Source organism: Carassius auratus, chromosome 43 (genome assembly GCF_003368295.1).
Source record: "Carassius auratus strain Wakin chromosome 43, ASM336829v1, whole genome shotgun sequence".
Classification (NCBI taxonomy): domain Eukaryota; kingdom Metazoa; phylum Chordata; class Actinopteri; order Cypriniformes; family Cyprinidae; genus Carassius; species Carassius auratus.
Window position 1 is genome coordinate 5480019 of NC_039285.1, and position 22772 is coordinate 5502790.

The 22772-nt window shown below is 36.4% G+C and overlaps 1 protein-coding gene across 3 annotated transcripts in view; it reads right to left on the minus strand.

Moving 5' to 3' along the window:
• LOC113061535 (tetraspanin-9-like) overlaps nucleotides 1-22772 on the minus strand; it is a 163503-nt gene that overhangs the window by 83700 nt on the left and 57031 nt on the right. For 2 of the 3 annotated variants that reach the window (XM_026230707.1, XM_026230706.1), the window contains exon 2: nucleotides 17921-17996. The exons of the other annotated variant lie outside the window; for it this stretch is intronic. Coding sequence is in view for 1 of the 2 variants with exons in the window: in XM_026230706.1 (XP_026086491.1) it covers nucleotides 17921-17996 (76 nt within the window). In the remaining variant the exon portion in view is untranslated. The remainder of the gene's footprint in view (nucleotides 1-17920; nucleotides 17997-22772) is intronic. 3 annotated transcript variants of the gene reach the window in all.

Below are 22772 nucleotides of genomic sequence, written 5' to 3' on the forward strand. Positions count from 1 at the left end.
GTTAGTTATACGCATGATAATAAGCATATAGTTAGTTAATAGTGAGAATTGGACAGTACCATTTTCTGTGTCTGTTGGGAATTATGAAACTGCCAGATACATTCATTCTCTTCTAAAATCATTTGAATACTTTGCGTTACAATTTCTGAAATTCTTAAGAAGAAAATTCTCAGTAGGACTTGGAGGCAGCGTAAGAAACACAGGCGAAACCGAGCAGCTGCAAACCAATCTGCAGACACCTGCTGACGGCTGAAATACATTAGTAAGGCTAATAGTACATATAATATCTTCTGCATATGTTGGCACCATCATCTTGTATCTTGAGCAACAGTGATCTAGATGAGGTCAGACAGATCACCGCAAACTTCAGAGACATGTGCACGAGGAAAAATATTCAAGCTCTCTTTGCCATGATACTGTCATTTTTAATTCACTTTCTAGAGGCGCAAAACCTCACTCATGATTTATAGGCAAAGTAGGATATAACATCCCCGCAACCCACTGGCTACAGATTACAATATCTGCCTCCCATGTGTAAAAATCATCATCTGTGTCATGAAAAATTAAGCCATTTAGGAGGAAAAAGTGTGTTTCAGCCAAGCTATCATCTGTTTTTGATTGTTCGACTCATAGCTGGAAGTTTAATTTCACACAGGCGATCTTTTGCAAGGAAATATTTTGCTTTAGCATGGGGCTTAACCAACAGGTTGCAAAAAGTAGACCTTCAAGTTTAGTAACATCAGCCATTTGTTCTTTTTTCATGTTCTGAGATGAACACCCTAGACGTGAGTGCTTATTTTTGTGGATCAGGTAAAAACCTGCTCCCTTTAGGTCGAGAGTCACAATCCTCTCTTATAAAAAAGTCGGTAGCACATTATTTTACAGTCCTGTTCCCCATGTACATACTATGTACTTAATATAGTAATAACAATAACTATGTAATAACTAGGTACTAACCCTAACCTTCCCCTAAACCTAACCCTACCCCATGTAGTTACCTTGTATTACCAGAACTTTCTTAGATAAATACACTGTTAGTACACTATAAGTACACGTAAGTACACATACTGTAAAATACAGTGCAACCAAAAAGTCTATTACAGACCTTGCTCCAATGAGCTTGTGTTTTTTTTTATTTTTATTTAAACCTGCTAAATGAGTGTGTGTGTGTGTGTGTTATATTTCTGTATTCAGGCTGGATGACATAATGAATATTTACAATGTATTCAAAATAATACTGTTACAAATAAAAAAAAAAATGTACATTGTGACACTGCAACAATGCATTTTTTATTTGCCCATTACATTTCCTGATGCATTGCAGTAGACTAGATTTGTGATCTTCTTACAATTCTTGCTTATTAGAGCATAAAACATTTTTAATTACATTTGTTTATTTAAACCTCATGATCAAAATCGCATTTTAAAAAAAAATTTGATTAGTTTCTTAAAATTAGACCTTTTGGACCACACTATTGCATGATTTGGTATTTTAGAACATCAATGAATAATACGATACAATACAATACAATATCATATAATTAGGCCATTCTGACTTAAAAACTTAAGTGAAAATGCATAAATATTGATATATAGACATTTTCAGACTAAAAACAGTGTATAACGTAGCCTTAGCCCTGATGACCAACTGAGCGGAGATGAAGCTGGAAGCATCAGGTTCAATCCTAGCTTTCTCACCATTAGAAACCAGATACAGGGTTGTGCTCTCAACCAGCCCACAGAGGTGCTGTATTTTTAATGCCCTCCAAATCCACCACCCACAGTGACCTTCAACAGAATGAAAACATCTCCAGCTAATCTCCACTGCTCCACATTAAGAAAACATGGGGCTTGTTCACACATGAGTGCATCTCTAATGCTTTGCTCTAGGCCTGAAATATTACAGTTTGTAGTAAACATTGTCTCAAATTGCTCGACCATTGTTTTTGTTTTGTTTTTTGGAAAACTGCAGTGTATTAGAGTACATGGCTATTGGTTGTTTATATAGGATGCCTCGCAACTAAATCAAGAGTGTGTGTGTGTGTGAGTAATTTCACTTAGCTGTACTTCGAGGGCAAAACAGACCCCAAAACTTTTTTTTTTTTTGTACATAAAAATTACAACAGAAGTGCCATTTAAGAGTGTGTGTGTGTAAAACTTCCATATTCAGCTCAATGATTCCATTCTAGTTCTAGATTTCTGCTTTGGGTCCCTTGGCTCCAGGATGTCTGCAGCTCTGGCTATTCCTGATACTCCACAGGTGTGTGTGTGTGTGTGTGTGTGTGTCTAAGTGTGTGTGTGTGTGTGTGTGTGTGTGTGTGTGTGTGTACTTATGTCCTATTGGGAATCTGTAATCTGAAGACTTTGATTACCTTTTTATTTATGAGAACACCTAGCTGTGTAAGGTGATCTAGGAAAAGTGCTGCATGAGTTTCATGATTTATAGTTTCTTTGGCTTCTGCATGACCTTAAAAATGCACCCTAGAACACAGAAGCATAAAACAAAATTTAAGGGAATAAAATACATATGTTGATTCATCATCTTTGAATGAAAAGGACGTGCAGGAACTGCATTCCAACATTTCAAGGCCTTGTTCACTTTAGAGATATGTCTTTTTAATATTACATTTTAAAGCCATTTTGCGATGCAAATTACACCAAAATGTTTATTGCTTAAGGTGACATGTCGCCCAAGGTGAAGTGCCCATAATTTATCTTCTGAAACTAACATGGTATGACAGAAGGAGCTTCATAATGACTTCTGCCAAAAAGGCCAGGACTGAGTCACAAAGTTAGTAACATGATGTGGATTTGTAAGTGAATAAATAACAGCAGGCAGCTTGAAACAAAAGCAAAAGTACAAAACCAAGAGGACTTAAAGGTCATGCTGAAGAAGCTGCATCTATGGAACCAAGAATGTCTGCACTCCTTCATACTCACAGCTGCGTTTTGTGTTTGGTGGCAACATTTCCGCCTCAAGTCATATTTCATGGTGCTCCAACAAAATCGGCAAGGCCATGGAGTGCAGAACACACCTTGATTGAATTCTCACATAGAAATAGAACAAGGTAAAGAGAGAAACCACTGAGAAACCACTAGAGAAGTATCACTAAATATAAGAAATACTGCCAAATCTATCAAGCAAGTAATTGTGTTTCACAACACATGTTGAAACAGATGATCAATCAGTAGGAGACCCCCAGAACTGTGACATTCATCTCAAGCAAGAGTTTTGAAAATATTTACAAAGAGAGAGAGAGAGAGAAAAAAAAGTGTAATTTGCACTCACTGATGAATCGTCCATCCCCCACGAGCAAACATGACATTCCTTACTGCTCCATGAATCATTTCTGTCACTAAATGGATTGATTACTCATTTCTGAAGTGTCACACATGGGTTTGGGGGATTTTCCTTAATATAAAAATGGTTCTATATGTTATACAGTTCCCAATATATCTGAAATAAAATGCACAAAAGCAACTAAGAAACTAGAATTTTTTCCCTAACAGAAAAAGGCAGAGCACCAAGGAACTGTCTTCTCCTAAGCAGAAATGATATTAATTGGAGAGAAAATGGAGACTTTTCCTGAAGTTTCCCGATTTTATCACTGAGGGGGAAAATGTAATCCCACATCCTCTGGAGTTTAAAAGAACTTTCTCAACAATGGATCTATGCAATGATCCACATTCATTTTATAGCTCTACAGCTCTTGCACGCTATACTGTGCATCAACATTCTTTCTTTTATGACGATTTTTGTTGTTTGTGTCTATTGACGTTCTAAAGAATTAAGAGAATTAAGATTTAAATCTGATATTTATAACATGTATGAGAATCATACCAAATTCTTGAACTTTAAAGAATGACCCCTGAGCAATAAAAAAAATTAATGAATCCTCTAGAGATTAAAAAAAATAGATAAAATTACGGAAAATTATGGGAAACATATCAGATCTGATACCTAAATTTTTCTGAGGATTACAAAAGTCTCACGCTATGAAAGAACAGCTTCTAAGCAACTTCTAAAACAGAAACATATAAAAAAATGATTTACAGTTTGTTAAAAAGTATTAATAGCATTACAATTATTAGCCTTTTAATTTACTTTTACTTTAAAATAAAAAAGCTAACTACAGCAAGGAATCTCCCATGCTTATCAAATGTAGAAGCATAATTTGTGTATGTTTTTACTTCTCATAAAGAATTTTCAGAAAAAAAAAAAAAAAACGATGCACAATAGTTTAATAATGTTTTATTTTTTCACTGGAGAATCATCATGAAGTCTCCTGAGCTTTTAAAAAGCAATTTCTGACCAATAAAACCATCTCCTGGGATTTCAGGAAGATTACTCAAAACAGGTTCCTTCCCCAAAACAATCCTTGATGTGTGAACAAGACATCTTTCACGCAGTTCACCAGCGCAGTGACAATTAAACCTGACAAAAAAAGACAAATGAAAGGCAAGTGTAGCAATTCAGCCCAACAACACTGTGCAGAATGACATCAAACTAAGCAGAGACGCACGCGGAGGGGTCAGGAACGCTGTTCTGCTCTCTAGGTGATGAGAGAGATGAGGGCGAGTTCTCACACCGCTGGAGCAAGCACAACCCCCAAAATCTCACATTAAGGTAGTGATTTATTGGCTTTGTCAAGAGCAGTTGTTGCAGGGAGACAATAGGGCTCGTAGGAGCTTATATAGAGGAAGGAGTCTTCACCATGTAATAAGACAAGGATCACACCTTCTACAGTACCATCTACCTCAGGGCTTTGACCCAGACTAGAGCTTCTTTTCTGGGAGAGGATGGCCATGGTGTGCCTCCAGATGCTTTGAAGGAAAGGTTCAAGATGGCCATGGATAATGCTGATGTTGCCATATTTTTCACTTCAGTTCTGTTAACTGAAACTAAAACTATTACTGCTTTCATTCAATTAAATAAAACAAATAAAATATTAAGGGCCATATTTACCAACAGCTTGACCCAAACTGTCTTTTGAGGTTAAATTAATGGTAGTGAAGTATTAGTGCTGAAAAGGTGTGGACAGTTATTTTTGCGCCTGACCTTATTAAATATGGATTTGTAGGAGTTCCCATTCAAGAAGCTAAATTAATGGTAGGAGAGTATTAAAATTAATCGTTTGCGCTCGTCAAATTACTGGTATTTGAAACATTGTTTAAAACTCAAAAAAAGCATGTCTTTAAGCAGACGCTAATTTGCGCTGCTCTTGGTAGCTGCGATTTAGCTGCGTCTGTGTTATTTAATTTGCATATTGAACGAAATTTCCATTCACATTAGCGCTTTTTTTGGAATTGTGCTCTCTCTAATTTGCCCTGTTTAGTAAATCTGGACCTATATAATTATTATTATTGTTTTTTTTATATAATAACTTAAATGATAGAAATGTTGCCTTGGAAATAAAATAAGTAGAAGTTGAAGAACTAAAATTACTAAAAAATAAAATGAAATAAAAATAAGATGAATATTTAAAAATAAAATAAAGAAAAATGAGAAAAACAAAAAAGAATTGTAAAATTTAAAAAACATAAAAAGAAAACAGATCAAAAAGTAAATGTTTTTGTTAATTTAAGTATTTTTGTTTTTTGAGTATTTGTTCTTTTAAAATAAGAACAACTACTGCAATAATATATGACAGCTTTATTTATCCTAAATAAATGAACAGAACATAGAACTACTGATTATTAAACATGCATAAAGAAAAATATTTGAGCCCTTGGACTAGTTTACCTATTGCTTTGTATCTCAAAACTTCTTCTCAAAACTTTCTTTAAATGTCTTTTAACCTTGGAAACTTTGGCAAATCCAATGATTGCCTCTTCTTTAAAGTGTAAAACTCAATATCAGCCGGTACCTTGTAAACATGAAGTTGCATAAAGTCAACCAACCACACCAGAAAGCACAGTTACAGCCAGATCTTGTATATTTCGTGTGCAATATGCATCAGGAAGGTGATTAACAGACTGTGGGAGGTCCAAGGGTGTGTCATCTGAGACTAGAATAGAGGAAGTGTGTATGGAGTTCGGCGGGGGTGTGAGAATGGCAGACAGAATGTGTGACAGGGAGCCAATCGTGACATGAGAATCTTGACAAAGAACCCTTTTTTTCACAGGTCTCTGAGAGATCTAAGAAGCAGGAGCAGCAGATGTACACAGACGTCAAACAGAACTGTGAGTCACTAGGTTATGGTCAAATGCATCCAAGGCGATGCAACAGCAGCTGCAATGATGCTGTATACAAGAGCTGAGAGACACTGGAGCCCCTGCCATATTGCCAGGGCTGTGCCTCTGGGAAAACAAAGGAGATGGAAACTCAATGCTCAAGTTACTGCTTAATTGTTTGTTGGATAAACAGGGCACAGTGCTGTGCAGTACGCTGTGTGTTTACATTCATAAGGGCGCCCCATTTTGAGGTCTCAGAGGTCCCAAGATGAACCGAAGAGATGGCTGTTGACTTAATTTAGCCAGACTGAATGCACAACAATAGATGCTGTTGTTTCAAAGTACATATCGGTGTCTCTTCAACCTAGAATATGTCCCAGGGGTTGATTTTGACATGTTTTGTGTACGTGTGTGTTTGTGTGTGTGTGTGCTCTTGTTTTTGCGACACATCAGGACACAACTCTGTATAATGACATGGGTATGACACAGGTATTACAAGGAGAGGGTGACTTATGAGGACATAACCCATGTCCCCATTTTTCAAAACGCTTATAAATCATACAGAATGAGTTTTTTTGAGAGAGTAAAAATGCACAAAGTTTCCTGTGAGTGTAAGGGTTAGGTGTAGGGTTGGTGAAGGGCCATAGAATATACAGTTTCCACCGTATAAAAACCATTACGGCTATGGGATGTCCCCACTTTTCACAAAAACAAACGTGTGTGTGTGTGTGTGTGTGTGTAGGTAACCCATTAAATAGGGTCATATTAAATTGGCCTTGAAATGTTTTTTATTAATTAATTCATTTGTTTACTTATTTGGTTGCTTAAGCTTTGTTTAAGCTATGATACTAGCTGTGGAAATAGCCTTGACAATATAAAGTGATTTCATTTTCTACAAGTCCATAAAGCCAAATGTAAAAGACTGACTGATATACACAACAAAAACAAGTTCAAAAGAGGCACTCTACATGGCATTGCTTACAGGATAATGGCTCTGTTTCTCAAGGAGAAGTCCCTCAGTCCTGATTTCATTCACACTGATCAGAAGGCTGCTGTCCAGAGGAAGAGCATCCCAATAGTTTCAAGTCACTGAGAAAACCAAGCTGCCATTTCTCCGTCTGACATCTACAGTATTCATGAAGCCCCTGTGGTGACACACACAGAGTGGCTGAGAGATTATGGCAGTCTTCAATGTCTTTTCCACTTTATATTCAAATACATCCCAGCATATTCGTCCTCAACCGTAGAAGACACCAAGACGTCTACAGACACAAAACAAATAGACAAGGAAGGCATACAAATTGCGGGGAAAGTGGAAAAAGTGACTAAGAGAGTCTAAGCAATGACACTTTATTTAGTACAAAAGACAGATAGAGAAATATCTCTCAATGCACTATATGCGAATAAAATTTTGTTCTCATTAATTAATAATAACATTTTTTTAATACAAATTCATTCTAATTGTGCCACAACCCTGCTAAGAACACATCTCCTCACAATAAGGTAAGTAACTGGGGTATATTTTTAGCAATAGCCAGAAAAACATTGTATGGGTCAAAATGATTGATTTTTCTTTTATGACAAAAATCATTAGGATAGTAAAGATCATGTTCCATGAAGATATTTTGTAAACTTCCTACCATACGTATATCAAAACTTATTTTTTGATTAGCAATATGCATAGCTAAGAACTCATTTGGACATCCTCAAAGGTGATTTTCTCAGTATTTTGACTTTTTTTCACCCTCAGATTCCAGATTTTCAAATAGTACCTCGGCCAAATATTGTCTGATCCTAACAAACCATACATCAATGGAAAGCTTATTTATTCTAAAAAAAATCAAGCAAAATTGACACTTAAGTTTTTTTGGTCCAGGGTCACATATGGAATGTAAAGAGCCTTATTAAGCGCCATTAATTAATAAATGCACCCTGGTTGAGCAGTGCAGCACTTTAACTGAGCTCATGAGATGTTAGAGCTGGGACACAAAAGTGAGGAAATGTAGCGCATATGACTGCTGTGCTGTAATCTGTGCTTTACCATCACAAACCCAAGCGCCGGGCACAGAGGGTGTGAGCTTTCACACAGGCGGATGCATTTAACCCTCCCTGAAAATGCTGGTAATTGGAGCCGCTGTCAGAACGCAAATCAGAAACGTAAATGGTGAGAGTTTCATCTGGGCCAGAGGCTTCAGATGTGCAAATCTGGCACCCCGCCTGGGGTACAAACGCAAACCTAACTGCATTTTAATGAGCAGCTGCTATGCATTTACCCCTCCCTCTTTCTCTTTCTGTCTGGTTCTCTTCTTCTCAATGATCTATGATAGAGTTTGTAATACATGCACATGGACAGGCTTCGCTATCTCGTCAGATCATTAAACCTCAGAGAAGACTGACTGAATGCCCACTTCATCGAGTTCCTCAAGTTTATTTTCGGCTTCTGTCCCTTTCACACATACACACACAAACGTGTCACAGAAAGCAGCAAGGACACTCATTACTCAAGGGAAAACTCTTGAAAGTTCTGAAAGAGCAGAGGAGCCCCACATGCATGAAAGAGGTTGGGAGAGGTTTAATGTAAAAAACTGAGGAAGCCCTTGACCAGCTGGAGGAGGGAGAATGTGAAAGAAAGGAGACGAGGATCATTAAAGGGAGACAGAGAGGTTGATGGAGTGTTTAATGATGGGATGGATTGTAACCGCAGATTCATGTGCCGATATGGATTGCTGAGTTAAAGCGTTCAGTACTTAATATTCATTAAATGTGTGATACAGCGCATAAGTCTCCATTATGAGGAGGTGGTGTAGACTAGGGGTGAAGATTAGGACTGCTACCTCTAGGGTCGTATCCTGTATCCTTGAGCTACAGTATCACTACTGTACTTGTGTGCTAGTCTAACAGAAAGAAACTTTGCAGAAGCAAACCACTTGCTTATTACGATTGTGAAATGAAAAGTATGGCATCACTGATATCAAAAGTTCATGAAAATTCAAGAAAATTGTTTATTCACTACATTATCTGCTTGTATTACATCTTGCAAAATATTGAAAAACTAAGAAATGTGTGTACATGTAGGTAATAATTGTTAAATGTTTTTGAAAGACGTTTTATAATTATTATGTCGTATTTGGTCAAAATATAGTAAAAGTACTGTATAGTAATATTGTGAAATATTATTGCAGTTTAAAACAACTTATTAATTTTTATATACATTTTAACATGTAATTTATTCTTGTGATAGCAAAGCAGAATTTTCAGCAGCCGTTACTCCAGTCTTCAGGGAAAAATGATCCTTCAGAAACCAAAAAAATTATAAAATTAAGTCACGAGTACTGATTATTTCACGGTCATAGCTCTAAAAAAAAGCAGAATAAACTGTTGATTATACAGATGAGCTTGAGGTTATTGCTACTACGTGCCTCAAACAATAGACCTTTGAGGTGATTATTGCCGCAGCCTTATTCCCTGTAAACAAGACTTGTCAAAGTCAAACTGATAAAATAAACCTGTGCAACCTTGACTCATGAATTAATTATGCAGCAGTCAGCCAATTACAATGAAGCTTATAATTCTGGACACTACTTGACACTTTTCTGTGAGCACTGCATTTCAGCCGGTCCATGGCGTCCTGCAGGCATGGTGCCCTGAGGCTGAGACTTTGAGCAAAACGCCTGAACCCAGACCGCTCCAGGGGTATTGTCTTCGGGCCTGGTGGGTAATGAATGTGCTCTGTCATGTTGTGTGGCAGTGCTTATGTGCAGGTGACTAGATATTGAATCTCTCTTGTCTCTAACAATATTCCTGTTCTAATACAGTACATAATGAGTTGGCTACACTATAATAAGAAAAAGCACAATAATGCAGGTTTTTCTGCAATTTAATTAATACCATAAAGCAGGGAAGGGCAGTACCTATGGTGACATTAAACTGTAGAAAAAAGATAGTAAAAAGCATGATTTACAGTTCAGATACAGGTCTTCACAAAAACAAAAAGTTTAATGATCATGACCTTCACATCTCAGCCTTTAAAACATTTTTTGAGAAAATGGGGGGTACTAAGTCTACACTGACCATAGCTGTAAATGCATTCCAGCTCCAACTGGTTAGATTTTCTGAGAAATAAAAGGGATTTCTATGTTTTATTCATTCAATAGCCTACAGACAGCAAACAGCAACTCTGCAAGCAGGGGGCGCTTTTGAAGTGGAAGACATAACTATTAACAGCTGAACACAAAGCGGCGCAGCACTGGACTCTGAAACATGCAGTGCTCATGTTTATTAAATAATTAATAGCCTTTTGAAATGTGCATATTAATGTGTTTTTGGGGCAACATGTAATGAAAAAAAGAAGTGTAATAATAGGAATAATAATTCACAAGATTTTCTTAACAATATATAATATTCAATAGAATTTTGCAATATAATTTATTAGCCTATTCATTCAGGTAACTTTTGATGCTCTAGCGGTTAATAAACAGAACTGCTTGCGTCTTGCAGAAGAACATCGTAGCCGGAACTACTTCTCTCTGTTTATGTCTATGAAGAATCACAAAGGTACTGGGTTACTCCGCCACGGTATCCCCGAAGCAATCTAAAATAGTCCGAATATAAACACTTATTATAGGTGCACCCTAGTGATTCAGGACAAGCTAAAAACACGGTTTGGAAAATGAATTCATGGTGTACTCGCTTATTATATACATTTTTCTACATTTTGAACACAAACAAAGTTACGGACCGCAGCTCTGATTGGTTGTTTTTTACAGGGAGCGATGGAGTTTCTGCAAATGGCAATAGGACCACTGGGAGGAGCCAGAGGAGCTTGATTTTTTTCACAGATTATCTGTCTCATATTCTACTGTCAGGACATAATCACAGGTTTAACAAATATGTAAAAAATATATTTTTACAAAAGTTACCTACTGCAGCTTTAAGGTGAAAACTTTGCATATTATCTACCCCTAAAAGGTGCATGAATAAATAAATAACATTTTACAATAAGGTTCCATTAGTTAATGTATTAACTAACATATACAGACAATGAACGATACATTTATTTCAGTATTTATTCATCATTGTTAACGTTAGTTAATGCAAATATAGTTAGTTCATGTTAACTAAAGTAGTTAACTAATGTTAACTGATGAACCATTTGTAGTGCATATGTAATAAAAGGCTTTTCATAAGGAAAAACTAAATAAATCCAACAATTAAAACATGTAGAACTTCTCTCCTCCTCTATCCCTTTCCTTCATGTCCTTGTATTTGTACGAGAAGTCTGATTTCTCCTCCATCAAATAATCTGCCAGAAGCACTTCTGCTATTTTCATTTACAGAGAACCTTGTCCATCGTTCACATTGTCTTATTGATTGATTGTGCACATAACACTGATGTGTACAATGGAATAAAACCCTTAAAGCTATTGTGCTGGAGAGGGGGAAAACATCACGTGCATTGTGTATTGAGCAGAGTCTCTATGCCTCAACATGCAGTACTCAAGTTCATTGACCACACCGCCTCACTTTTCTCTGGGGTGGCCATCAGGCTTTTATTTATAGTTATGTCTAAATCCACAGCAGCAAAACTGTACACCAAGTTGCAAACAAGCCTCAAGGTTACAGGAGGTAGCGGTGCTCTAATGCAGCCATGAACTCTCAATGCATCGGCCCAGAGGGTGAGGATTGCAAAGTCAGTTGCATCTTCAGCCACCATTAGTATTCTGATTGTACCTCCAGAGTATCTGATGTCTTTCCCAATATACTCCACAGATTTCCTTTACAACTAAACATGACTAGCAGATCAGATGCAACACGGGTCAATCTACGAAAACATTTCTCCCTACAATTTAAAGGGGGGAAATATAATATTATTTAAACCAATAAAAATGTATTGCAGTTATGTTATAAAAGTTAAAACTAAAACCACAAAATATTTTTTGTAATAAAAGCTTTTAACTGAAATAATAATAATATAAACAGTTTTTAATCATGATTGTCTAAAATAACTAAAACTGAAATAAAAATGCATGAAAACTTTAAAATTAAAACAATTTAAAACATCATATCTCATTAGATTATCATTGCTATATATATATATATATATATATATATATATATATATATATATATATATATATATATATATATATATATATATATATATATATATATGGGTTAATAATTACTGGGCTAGGGAAAGGCATAAAATAACTAATAAATCCAAGAAGTAAAGGTAAAGGGAAAATGCAAGAGTTAAAGGTAATAACAACCACTGAACTGCTCAAAATCATCTGTGCTGAACAAAAACACCTGTCTTTCAGATAATGAACAGACGGTCGGCATATGACTAAATCTCTCCTTGATGACAATGACTGCGTAGGCACACATTCATGAGTGGAAACAGATCTTAACACTGATTTTAATTTGCACGTATTCTGTGCTACAATGAAAAAAAAAACTACGGAAAGTTAGGGACAACCTCCTAAAAGACTGATCCCATTCCCAAGGTAAGAGGAATGTGGGATTTATGGATACATTCACCCCATTACCAATGCAGAGACAATCTGCAATGGAATATCACAGGTATGATTGTGAGGTGGGGGGCTGTATCATTTTACAGAGTGTGGAAGTCATCAATCACTCGCTCTGTATGTTCCCACCACTGCTTGAAATGCTACATGGATTTCAGATTTGTGCTTGATGCCTGCCCTGAATGACAATCACGCACACAAAATTTGAACATTATGAATGTCCCTGGCGACATGAGCATGAAATTGAAAATCTAAAATCTGTTGATAATTTGTAATTCTTTGGTTTGTAGGAGCAATGGATGAGCATTTTTGTAATTTGACTACTTGAGTACAAGACGGATAAATCAATTACAGTATGCGGCAAGCTCTGTCTTCGCTATTTGCTATATGGCCTATTTACACACTGGGCTGAAAATAAACAACAACAAAAATAGAAACATTATAACAAGGGGGAAAAAAATCTAAAACCAATATTATGTTTAGGTGGTTCATGTAGTTTTTTTTTTTTTTTTTCAGTTCAAAAATTTTATTATATTTATTATTTCTAGTTATTCAACTGGGCTGCTGAATGCTTGAATCCGATTGGCTGATGAACGTTCTAAAGTGGGCAATGATTTTCAAAGATACGCATAAAGTAGTTTCAGGCACAAATGTCTTGAAATACAACATCTAAAATACTTATTTAATTACTTTCTTATAACTAAAAAAATAAATAAATAACTGAGCAAATTTTATATTGTACAAGTGCATATTCATATACATGTACATTTTTTTTTGAGTTTGGCATAGAATGTTAATAGGGGCATGCGTGGCCTCATCCTTTGTATAGGCAGGTAGTCTATGGACAGAAAATGTCCTCAGAAAAAACACTAAATTTAGAGTGTCTACCTTCTTAGTCAAGCCCGTCTTGGCAGGAGCAATTTAATACATTTACTGACAGATGGTGCATCACTTTGAATCTATCAGGACATTTAGACGGTGATGACTCTGGACATGGCCAATGGCTCTCTATGTTGCCAACAAGATGGAATCAAGGAGAACACTAAGAGAGGGGAGGACATAGAGAGAAATAACATCAGTACAGCAGTAAGTCAATATGACAATAAAGTGCTTTCATTCTTCCATCTCCTCCATCACTGGGCCAGCGGGGCTCAATCCTGTACATCCGCTCCATTGTAACACCAACCATCCACGTCATAATCATCCTGCTGGGTCTGGCCCGGCCATGTTCCAAAGCTAATTACATCTATTAAGAGCAAATTAAGCTCAGTAAGGAGGAGGTGGCAGGGAATTGAAAACCTATAATGGAAGGTATAAAAGAGTCATAGCTGACCACTCAGAACATAGTTGATATATGCACTGCTTTTCATAAGTGCACTAGGGGGGTTTTATCACTTAACATTACTGACGTCATTTCTGAGCAGGCCTGAAATGAGCATTTCCATCTCACGCATTTTAATGTAAAGGTTTAATTACCAGGCCTTTCAATCTATTTATTTGAAATATTAAAGTAAAATAAAAAGCAAAGACAGATTTAATAAAAGTAGGATTAATCAAGTTCAAACAAATGAACTATTAACGGGGAGGCCGATTTCAATTTATTTCTCATTCTGGGTGATATACAGTAGTCCACACTGAAAAAAAGTAATCAATTTATTAAGATTTCAAATATTTTGACTAGTTCTCAGACTTTTGTACCCCAAACAGACAATATAATTAAAATTGTCCGGCCATTTGTTCTTGGTAAACCATTCAACAAATTTCCAGATTTCACCAAGTAAGTCCACATGTGTGAAAAATCAAAGCCGACAGAAGAAATCTAATAAGACAAAATCAAGCCCATGAGTGACACATACAGACTAATGAATGTCCAAATCAGGGCTGATCAACCAGTGACCCTGTGAATCAAATCCTGCCAGTTACAAATATTTTGGAGGCCCTTCAATGGATTGCTGCACTGCCCAATACATCAAAGTGCTTCAAGTGCAAATCTAAAAGGCTAGTTCAAAAGCACTTTGCAGACATCAATTAGCGGTAGGGATGCACCGATCATGATTTTTCATGGCCTATTCCGATACCGTTTTTTTACAAACAAACTGGCCGATTCCGATTCCGATACCGATTTCCGATTTTTTTTTTTTTTAAGCAACAAACAAGAAAGAAGCAAAGTGTGCATAAACAAGATGTTTATTTGGTATTTAATAGGCCAAACTAGCTTTTGGCTATTGAAAACAATCTATATTTTTTTTCACTTGAGCCAATGAAAAATAAATAACTATTCTCTCAAGTAAAAAATATAGATGTGAATCATTACCCTAAATTTTTTTAATTGGATGAATTAAACACTTTTTCTCAGTGTGCTACAGCAGGTGATTTTTAAATCAAATTAAGTCGATGTAATTTTAAGGTAAAATAAAAATAATCCTCCTATACAGAACTGTCGTTTACTTCTGGCTTTTCAAACATGTATGCAAGTTCCACTTTACAAAAAAACAAAACATCGGCCGATTGCCGATCGCGTATTTTAAGCAAAAACCGTCCGGTTCCGATTTATGGCCGGTCAACCAGTGCATCGCTAATTAGTGGACCAGAATGTTTGAGCTACCTCAATATGTGTCTCATCCGATCGGATATTTTTATGCAAATGATGTAGATGCAGACAAATCTTCAGAGATGGAAAAGCAGCGACACAAATGCTTGCACAAACACACAAGGGCTTATTCAGAAAAGCGCTCATAAAAACTGATGCATCTGCTAATGCACCTGCAACATACATCCTGACCATGTTTCTAATCGAAAATAGCAAATAGTACTCTTGAATCTGGTGAGTCACAGTAGTTCTCGAGACACAACCGAGTCAACAACATCTGATATCATTCGATACGTCAAATCTTAAGCGCCAGAATATACAATGCTGATGACCGTTGACATGCGTCATCTCAGCCAGTGAAAAGAGTCCAATGATGTTTAGCTTCACTCATAAATAACGCTGGTTTGTTTATTGACAAGTGCCACAGAAGAGCTCTTTCTCAACAATAGGCTACAACATGATGTGAAAGCAAGCAGAGTGGTCTCAGATGACCCCACAGACCTGTCGTCAAACTGGAGAACAAAAACAGGGAGGTGGGTGTAATGCTTTGTGAACCGCTCATTTAGCAATGTCTCTATACCTTACACATGGTGGAAAAATTATGCTGACCTTTTCTAGGCAGACGAAAATCCCTAAGCGAAAAAATGCATGTTTGCAACCTCAAAGCAGGAGACTGAGGCACGAAGACCTCAAAGATGTGGGCATCCTTTTCAAGTGGCAGTACAAAAAGGGCATAAATCATTTCCACAAGCATTCAGCCTCTTGAAATCCCATTCAATTTTAAGTGAATTCCTCATAGCTTTGTCCATACAAAATACTGAGGGAAGGAGCTAGCATCTCCCACACGTTCACTTGACGCAAAACAGTGATGACTGATTTAAAACTGATTCTCGAGGCAAAAGGGCTCTGACTTGTCTGTGGAAATATGAAATGACAGTTTACCATGATTGGACGAGCGGTTCACTCAATCAGTCTTTTTGCCCCACATCAAGCCTTTACACGCGTCACATAATGTTCACTACCTTAACAATGATTTCTCCATGTCCTCTGCTATTATAGCAAAATATAACCATAATATTACTGAATCAAACTGAACCTTTACATATCGGCCATGCAATTCCATCATTTTATGAGGTTATATCTGCTGCTACAAGACATTCACACATCATTCAACAACATGTAATGTCATTTCTTTGATTTAAAAATACTTAGCATATGGCAGACACAGTTGGAACAAATGGTGAATAAATTGTTTTTTTCTTCATAGCTTTAAATAAAATTGTGAATAAATAAGCCAGAGAAGTGGAGAAATACACAGTGAGTTTGTGTTTTGTACAAACCCTCCATATGTAACAGCACTGAAGTTTTCAGTTATTAATTATCTGTTTTTCTCTGAAGGACCACCATCCAGTGTACAAACACATCATAAACATGCAAATCATATGCATCGTTTTCCTGCACTGAGGACTGATGCAACAGAAATAATGCCTCTTTAAAGGTGACGTATGTAATCTGTGCCATTTGCAAACATAACAACTGCTTTCAAGTAAGACGGTCTGCCATTGTTCAGACTGCCCTGGATGACACTCAATATTTTAGAATAATTTGATCACTTAATTGCTCAAATGAATCAAGCTTTCCACAAATTTGTGCAATATTTTTAAATGATTAATTTGTTTTATTAATTTACATTTTATGTATTTATATTTACACTATGCTCTGTTGAACTATGTTTTGGGTCTAAGAGATTTAATAATAGATGTAAAAATAAGCATTATATATAACTTATATCATAATCTAAAAATAATATAATTTCTCTTTTTTTTCCTCATATAAGTCATCAAAAAATATATAATTTCATCTGACCTACCCAAAGCTAATTTACTTTGGTTACTGAGTTTTGTTTATAAATTACATCAAATTATTAAGTCATCAAGTAATGCTTTTGTTGGTTTGTTTTTTACCTGTATTTTTGGTTTTATAAAAAAAAACACATCACCTTTTAAACCGAGGACATGGCACCTTCCAGGTACAAATTAACCAAAATAACACTCATGTACCAAAAGAGAACAGGAACTGCTGCAGAGTAAAGCTGACAGACGGTGATTCTGTTCTTTTTTTTTTTTTCAGAGGAACAACACTATTAATCTGTTCTGTCAGTGACCTTGCAAGACAAACACAAAAAGCACATGGACCAACAATCCAACAAACATACTCCTTGGTCAAAACAAACACACACACACAGAGAGAAGGGGCTGACGCACTGCCGAGCGTGAGCATCTGTGTTATGTTGACGGAGAGCTGTAAATCGTGGTGGAGCACAGTGGCATATGGAAAGAAAGAAAGAGTAATGAAAGTTCAGACCATTCCTCTGCAGCGGCAAAAATGAACGCCAGCAAACGGCGGCAGATTCATCCATCTCCAGATCACCTCATGTGTTAACCTGACTTCACCCCACATGTACAGGGAGGGGAAGTTAAGACTCCAGAGAGGACGTGGGATGAGAGCCAAGGAATTGAGGAAGGAAACTGCAATGTCAGGTCTGCAGCGATTCCAGGGAGGGCTAAAACTTGAATTAAATAGCTTATTACAGAAGAAAATATAAGCATTGGAGTCTTTAATTTACCTGTCAAAGGAGTCTTCAGTAAACGTACAGAGTTCTTCACCCTCTTATTCACACGTCTCAATTCAACCAACTGCTCCTATAAAAAAAAAAAAAAAAATTTAAACCAATGAGGGGAATATCAGCTGGAGCTCTGTTTAATGACTTTGTGATTATTTCTCATAGATTGATTATAATGTGCACAGGTAAAAGTGTGATTAAATAAAATGATAACCAAAGCTAAGCTCATTGTGTCACATTACAATGTAAACTGAAATTGAACCAAGTTCAATTTACAGCAAAAATGTTTTTATTTATTAACTGCTAATTAATTAACTGGATTTTTGCAAATTGACATGTACTTCAACTTTTGAGATTTGTATTGTTGCTGTTACTTTCCCGAGCTTTTAGAACAGACAATAAAATGGAGTAAAGACACAATTAAATTACTTTTTTAAAACAGATGAAGTAGCATTGTAACTGTTTATAAGGATGTACATTTTTATCTATTTTTATTTAGTTTGATCAGGGAATTTCTGTGATTTGCGACTTTTGAAACATATGGTGCAAATAGCAAGTAAGACAGAGCTTACTCAAATAAGCACTAAACTAAACTAAAATAAAATAATGAATTTTCCAAACAGAATTGTTTCAATACATACATGTGATACTGCCTTTAATTTGGCGAAAACAAGGCATCTTATAAGACAGCATAATTATGGTTCTTAGCTTCTGTCAGAATATGAACGTGTATGATGCCTTAGAAACCGTGCCATTTTGCTGCAACTTTCTCTCTTTGTATTTGCATACATGTTTGCTTTTGAGTTGCTGTTGCAGTGGTCTGCACAAATAAAGAAAAAAATAAAAGACAAAAAAAAAAACTAAAAAACAATTCACCAACAATGATCAGTCCAGACCATTCAAGGGGAACATTGCTGGAAAACCACAACTGATAAACAGTCACCACACAGCAGACAAATGCACACCTATATCCCGTTATTAAGACTTCAGTATTATTACATCAGATTCACATAACCTCCCACTCACAGACACAGCACCTGGGAAAACCTCTGTGGCTGTCTTCAGAAAAACTGATTCAACCAATAATATCACATTTGACATAATGCTATTTGTGAGATTGGCGTGTAATGAAACAAACAATGTCCTCCTCCAGTTTCATGTGAATTAATCATCCTAGATCACTCGAAGAGCGATTAGGCTGCAGGTGAGTGAAGCAACTATTTAATACTCACTTATTAAAACCCAAAATGGAGCATTTAATGAGTGAGGCCTTTAACTAATGGACACTCTCGGAAATAATGAAATGTGTAAATAATGAAATACTCCAGTGCGGGTTAAAAGCTACATGTAGTGTTGTAAATCGAATGGGAGCACGGGGTCTTTTCAGGATCAGTGGTGGGTTAATAGGTCCTCGAGTGGGTGGATGAGTGTGTGAGTAATCTGTGATGGCCTTGACAAAGCCCTGTGGACACAATCCTCACTCTCTAAAAAGAATAACAAGCACCACTGGAGGCTATTCCAAAAGGGCAAACCAAAAGTTTAGGTGTGAAAACACTGATCCAGAAACACAAATACATGCATGCAACAAGAAATAAATAAAATCATACACCCACACACACACACATATATATTTTTTTATGTAAGCCTGGAGAGATATCATTTACTCTGACATTTAAAGAAAAAAAAATGCACAAAAATGTTTCATCTACCAGTCACAGATAATCCAAAAATATGAATCTTTCCGACAAATATTCTGCAGGTTTTCTAGATTAATGGACTGACACAGCTCACATACGGACACATCTTACCCTACACAGAAAAGCCAGACACACAGCTTATTTGCTCAGTAATAGCGACCTGAGCTTTCAAATTAATCAAAGCCCAAATGGTCTTACGATCAGAATAAATGATGCTTGTTTATAAATCAAATGTTGTGTTGACACAAACTTTCATTTATTTAATTGTGTGCCAAATGGCACTTCAATGCCTGCAGTCAGAGGGCATATAGTCTCTTAATGGAAAGTTATTAGTGTTGCAGCCTGGCTAAATGACCTAAGAAAAATCAATTTTGTTATTTTCTTTAAAAGCTTTAAGCATATCTTTTTAAGCTTGCATCACAGACTTTAGTCCAGTCAAAAGTTATCAAGACGCAAACAGCATACCAATAGCAGGACTAGGTGTCTAAATTGTAGCACAGCGGCCCAAATCTGCGGTATGTCTAAATCAGAGGAATGTCTTTACAGCCCTGCAGTAACCCAGCGGGGCACTTTTAAATGGTAGTTTTATAACCTCCCCATCCTCCAGATTAAACCATACAGTTACTAAGCCTGGTGGGTGACATTGTTAACTTCATGTGACAAATAATTACTCTACATTCTCTAAAACTCAAGGGTTAAGCAGAGGGTCTATAAAAAAGAAATTGAATTACATATGAATAAACTATTCTGAATATTATTTGGCTCAGAGGCTGTATATATGATTTAACGTGCAACATGAAAAAGCCACACGTTAACTTTACTAGAACCATTTAAGAGACTCTACATTGGCAGTATTACAGCATTTCAATCTGGAGAAATAGTATGAATATAAAAAAAAAATATCACAGACGTACCTATACATACATTTCACTGCAGTTTCCAGGTGAAATGAATACTAGAGGCAGTAAAAATTGTATCAAACTAATTATGATTACAGGGAAATACTATCAATAAAAAGGCTTTTTTGCGTGGTTTTGTGCACAATCAGGCAAAATACACAATTTACATATACTTCCATCACTGGTAGTTCCTATATTGCTGTTTTAGACCCTACTCTGAAGTAGGAGCTAATTTAGTTTCCCAAAAATAGAGTTCCTAGAACTAAAACCATTCCTAGTTCCTGCAGTGTGAACATGCCAAAAAGTACTTCCACCAATAATTCCAAGATCTATGAAAAGGTTCCTCCGGTGCACAAAATGTTCACCTTTTGAAAAAGGTTCCAGCCCAGTGACAGCTTTTGTACCTTATTTCTGAAAGTGTCCTATCCTTTGCCCTTGATCACACCACTGCAGTCATGACAATACCTGACAAGCTTCTATTCAGATCCCAATAAAACCAAAACTCTTCTATACACTTGCAGGGACACGTGAAGTGTCAAATGCCCACCCATCTACAAACAAACAGCCAGAGCTTCATTGACTTTACAAAGACATCAATGTTATAGTGTGTGTTATTTACAGTGGGCCTCCTTGCTTGTATAATGACATGTCTGTGAGGCTCTGCGCTTTACATTTAAGCCTATACCATTTGAGACTAGATACATTTTAAAAGTGCTTCTTTGCCCTCTATGTGGTCTACCACCATCAAAACAGACTATTTATCAGCAGCAGGCCAGGCAGCAGTGGCACGGCAGAGAATTCAAAAAGGTGAGAAAAAAGGACCTCCGTTTAAATGTCGCAAACCCTGAGGTGAAAGGAACTAGCGTGATTTAGTAAAAAAAAAAAAAAAAAGGCTTCAAGTGCTTTCTGATGCAAAAAATGTGTTTTTTTTATTTTATTTTCCCAAGTACTGAGCATCTATTTAAATTCACATTTTATTGTTGAATAAAAAGGCTGAGGAGGACAATTACCCTTTCCATTTCCTGGATGTGCTTATTTTTGTGTCTTCACAATAGGTCTTTGAGATCAGCTCAACAGAAATGTCTACGTACTGAGGCCGCCGGCCGTTGAGTGGATTAAGTAAATATAAAAGGTAGATCTTCGAATATAAATAGAAAAAATAAAAACAATAAAAAAAATCCTCCTCCAATCACAGTGCAATTATGTCTCACCTCCCTGTGAATTAGTAGTCCGATTAGGGAGCAAATCCTGCCTGTCAGCTACAGATGATAACAGCTTCAACTTTAATGTCATAACACAGTTAATCCTCTTTGACGCAGATCAGCAGCAGACAAAAGCAGCTCATGGCCGACTGATGTGCCCATCTCCTTTCTGCTCTTTCTCTCCCTTCCTCCAACTTCACACTGTTCCAAGTGAAGTCTTCACCCACACCCTGACATCTCCACTGCTGATGCTGTCAATGCCTGTTCATTCTTAGAATTACAGACAGATAGGACGATAGAACGTTAGATAGAACAACAGAACGATAGATAAGATGGCAATGCAAAACAGAACGATAGAACGAAAGATAGAATGACAGGCGGGACAATACAATAAAGAATGACAGAGAACAATAGAATAATGAAAGACGGAACAATCAATAGATAGAACAGAATGATATTTAGAAAAAAACGTCAGAATGAGAAAACTATCAAATGACATAGACAGATATAAAGAAAAATGTATAGAATGACAGAGCGATAGAAGAACAGAATGAATAAATGATAAAAGATAGAATGATCACTCTATATCGATCAATCATCATTTGGTTGGCTTGTCATTATCTCATTCTACCTGTCAGTCGTCTGTCTGTTGTTCAGTCGGTCTGTCATTCTCTTTGTGTCTATTGAACGTTATTCTGTATCTTTCCTTTGGTCCTTTCATCATTCAATCATTCTATCGACCATTCTGTCAAACGATAAAAAAAAAACCCAGAATGACCGATAGAATGATTGATAGATACAACGGCAGGACAATTGACAAACATATGAAAAATGTCAGAATGATAGAACACCAGAACCCCAAAGACAGAAGACTCAAACTATTGACAGAACGATAGGACAGAATGACAGGACAATAGAATATTAGAAAGTTAGAATGATAAAATGATAAAGATAGAAAAAATAGAACATTAGAAATGCAGAAAAAATAGAAGGAATTAGAATTAAACTACAGAATGATACTACTGACAGAAACAATGATAGAACAATGACAGAACAA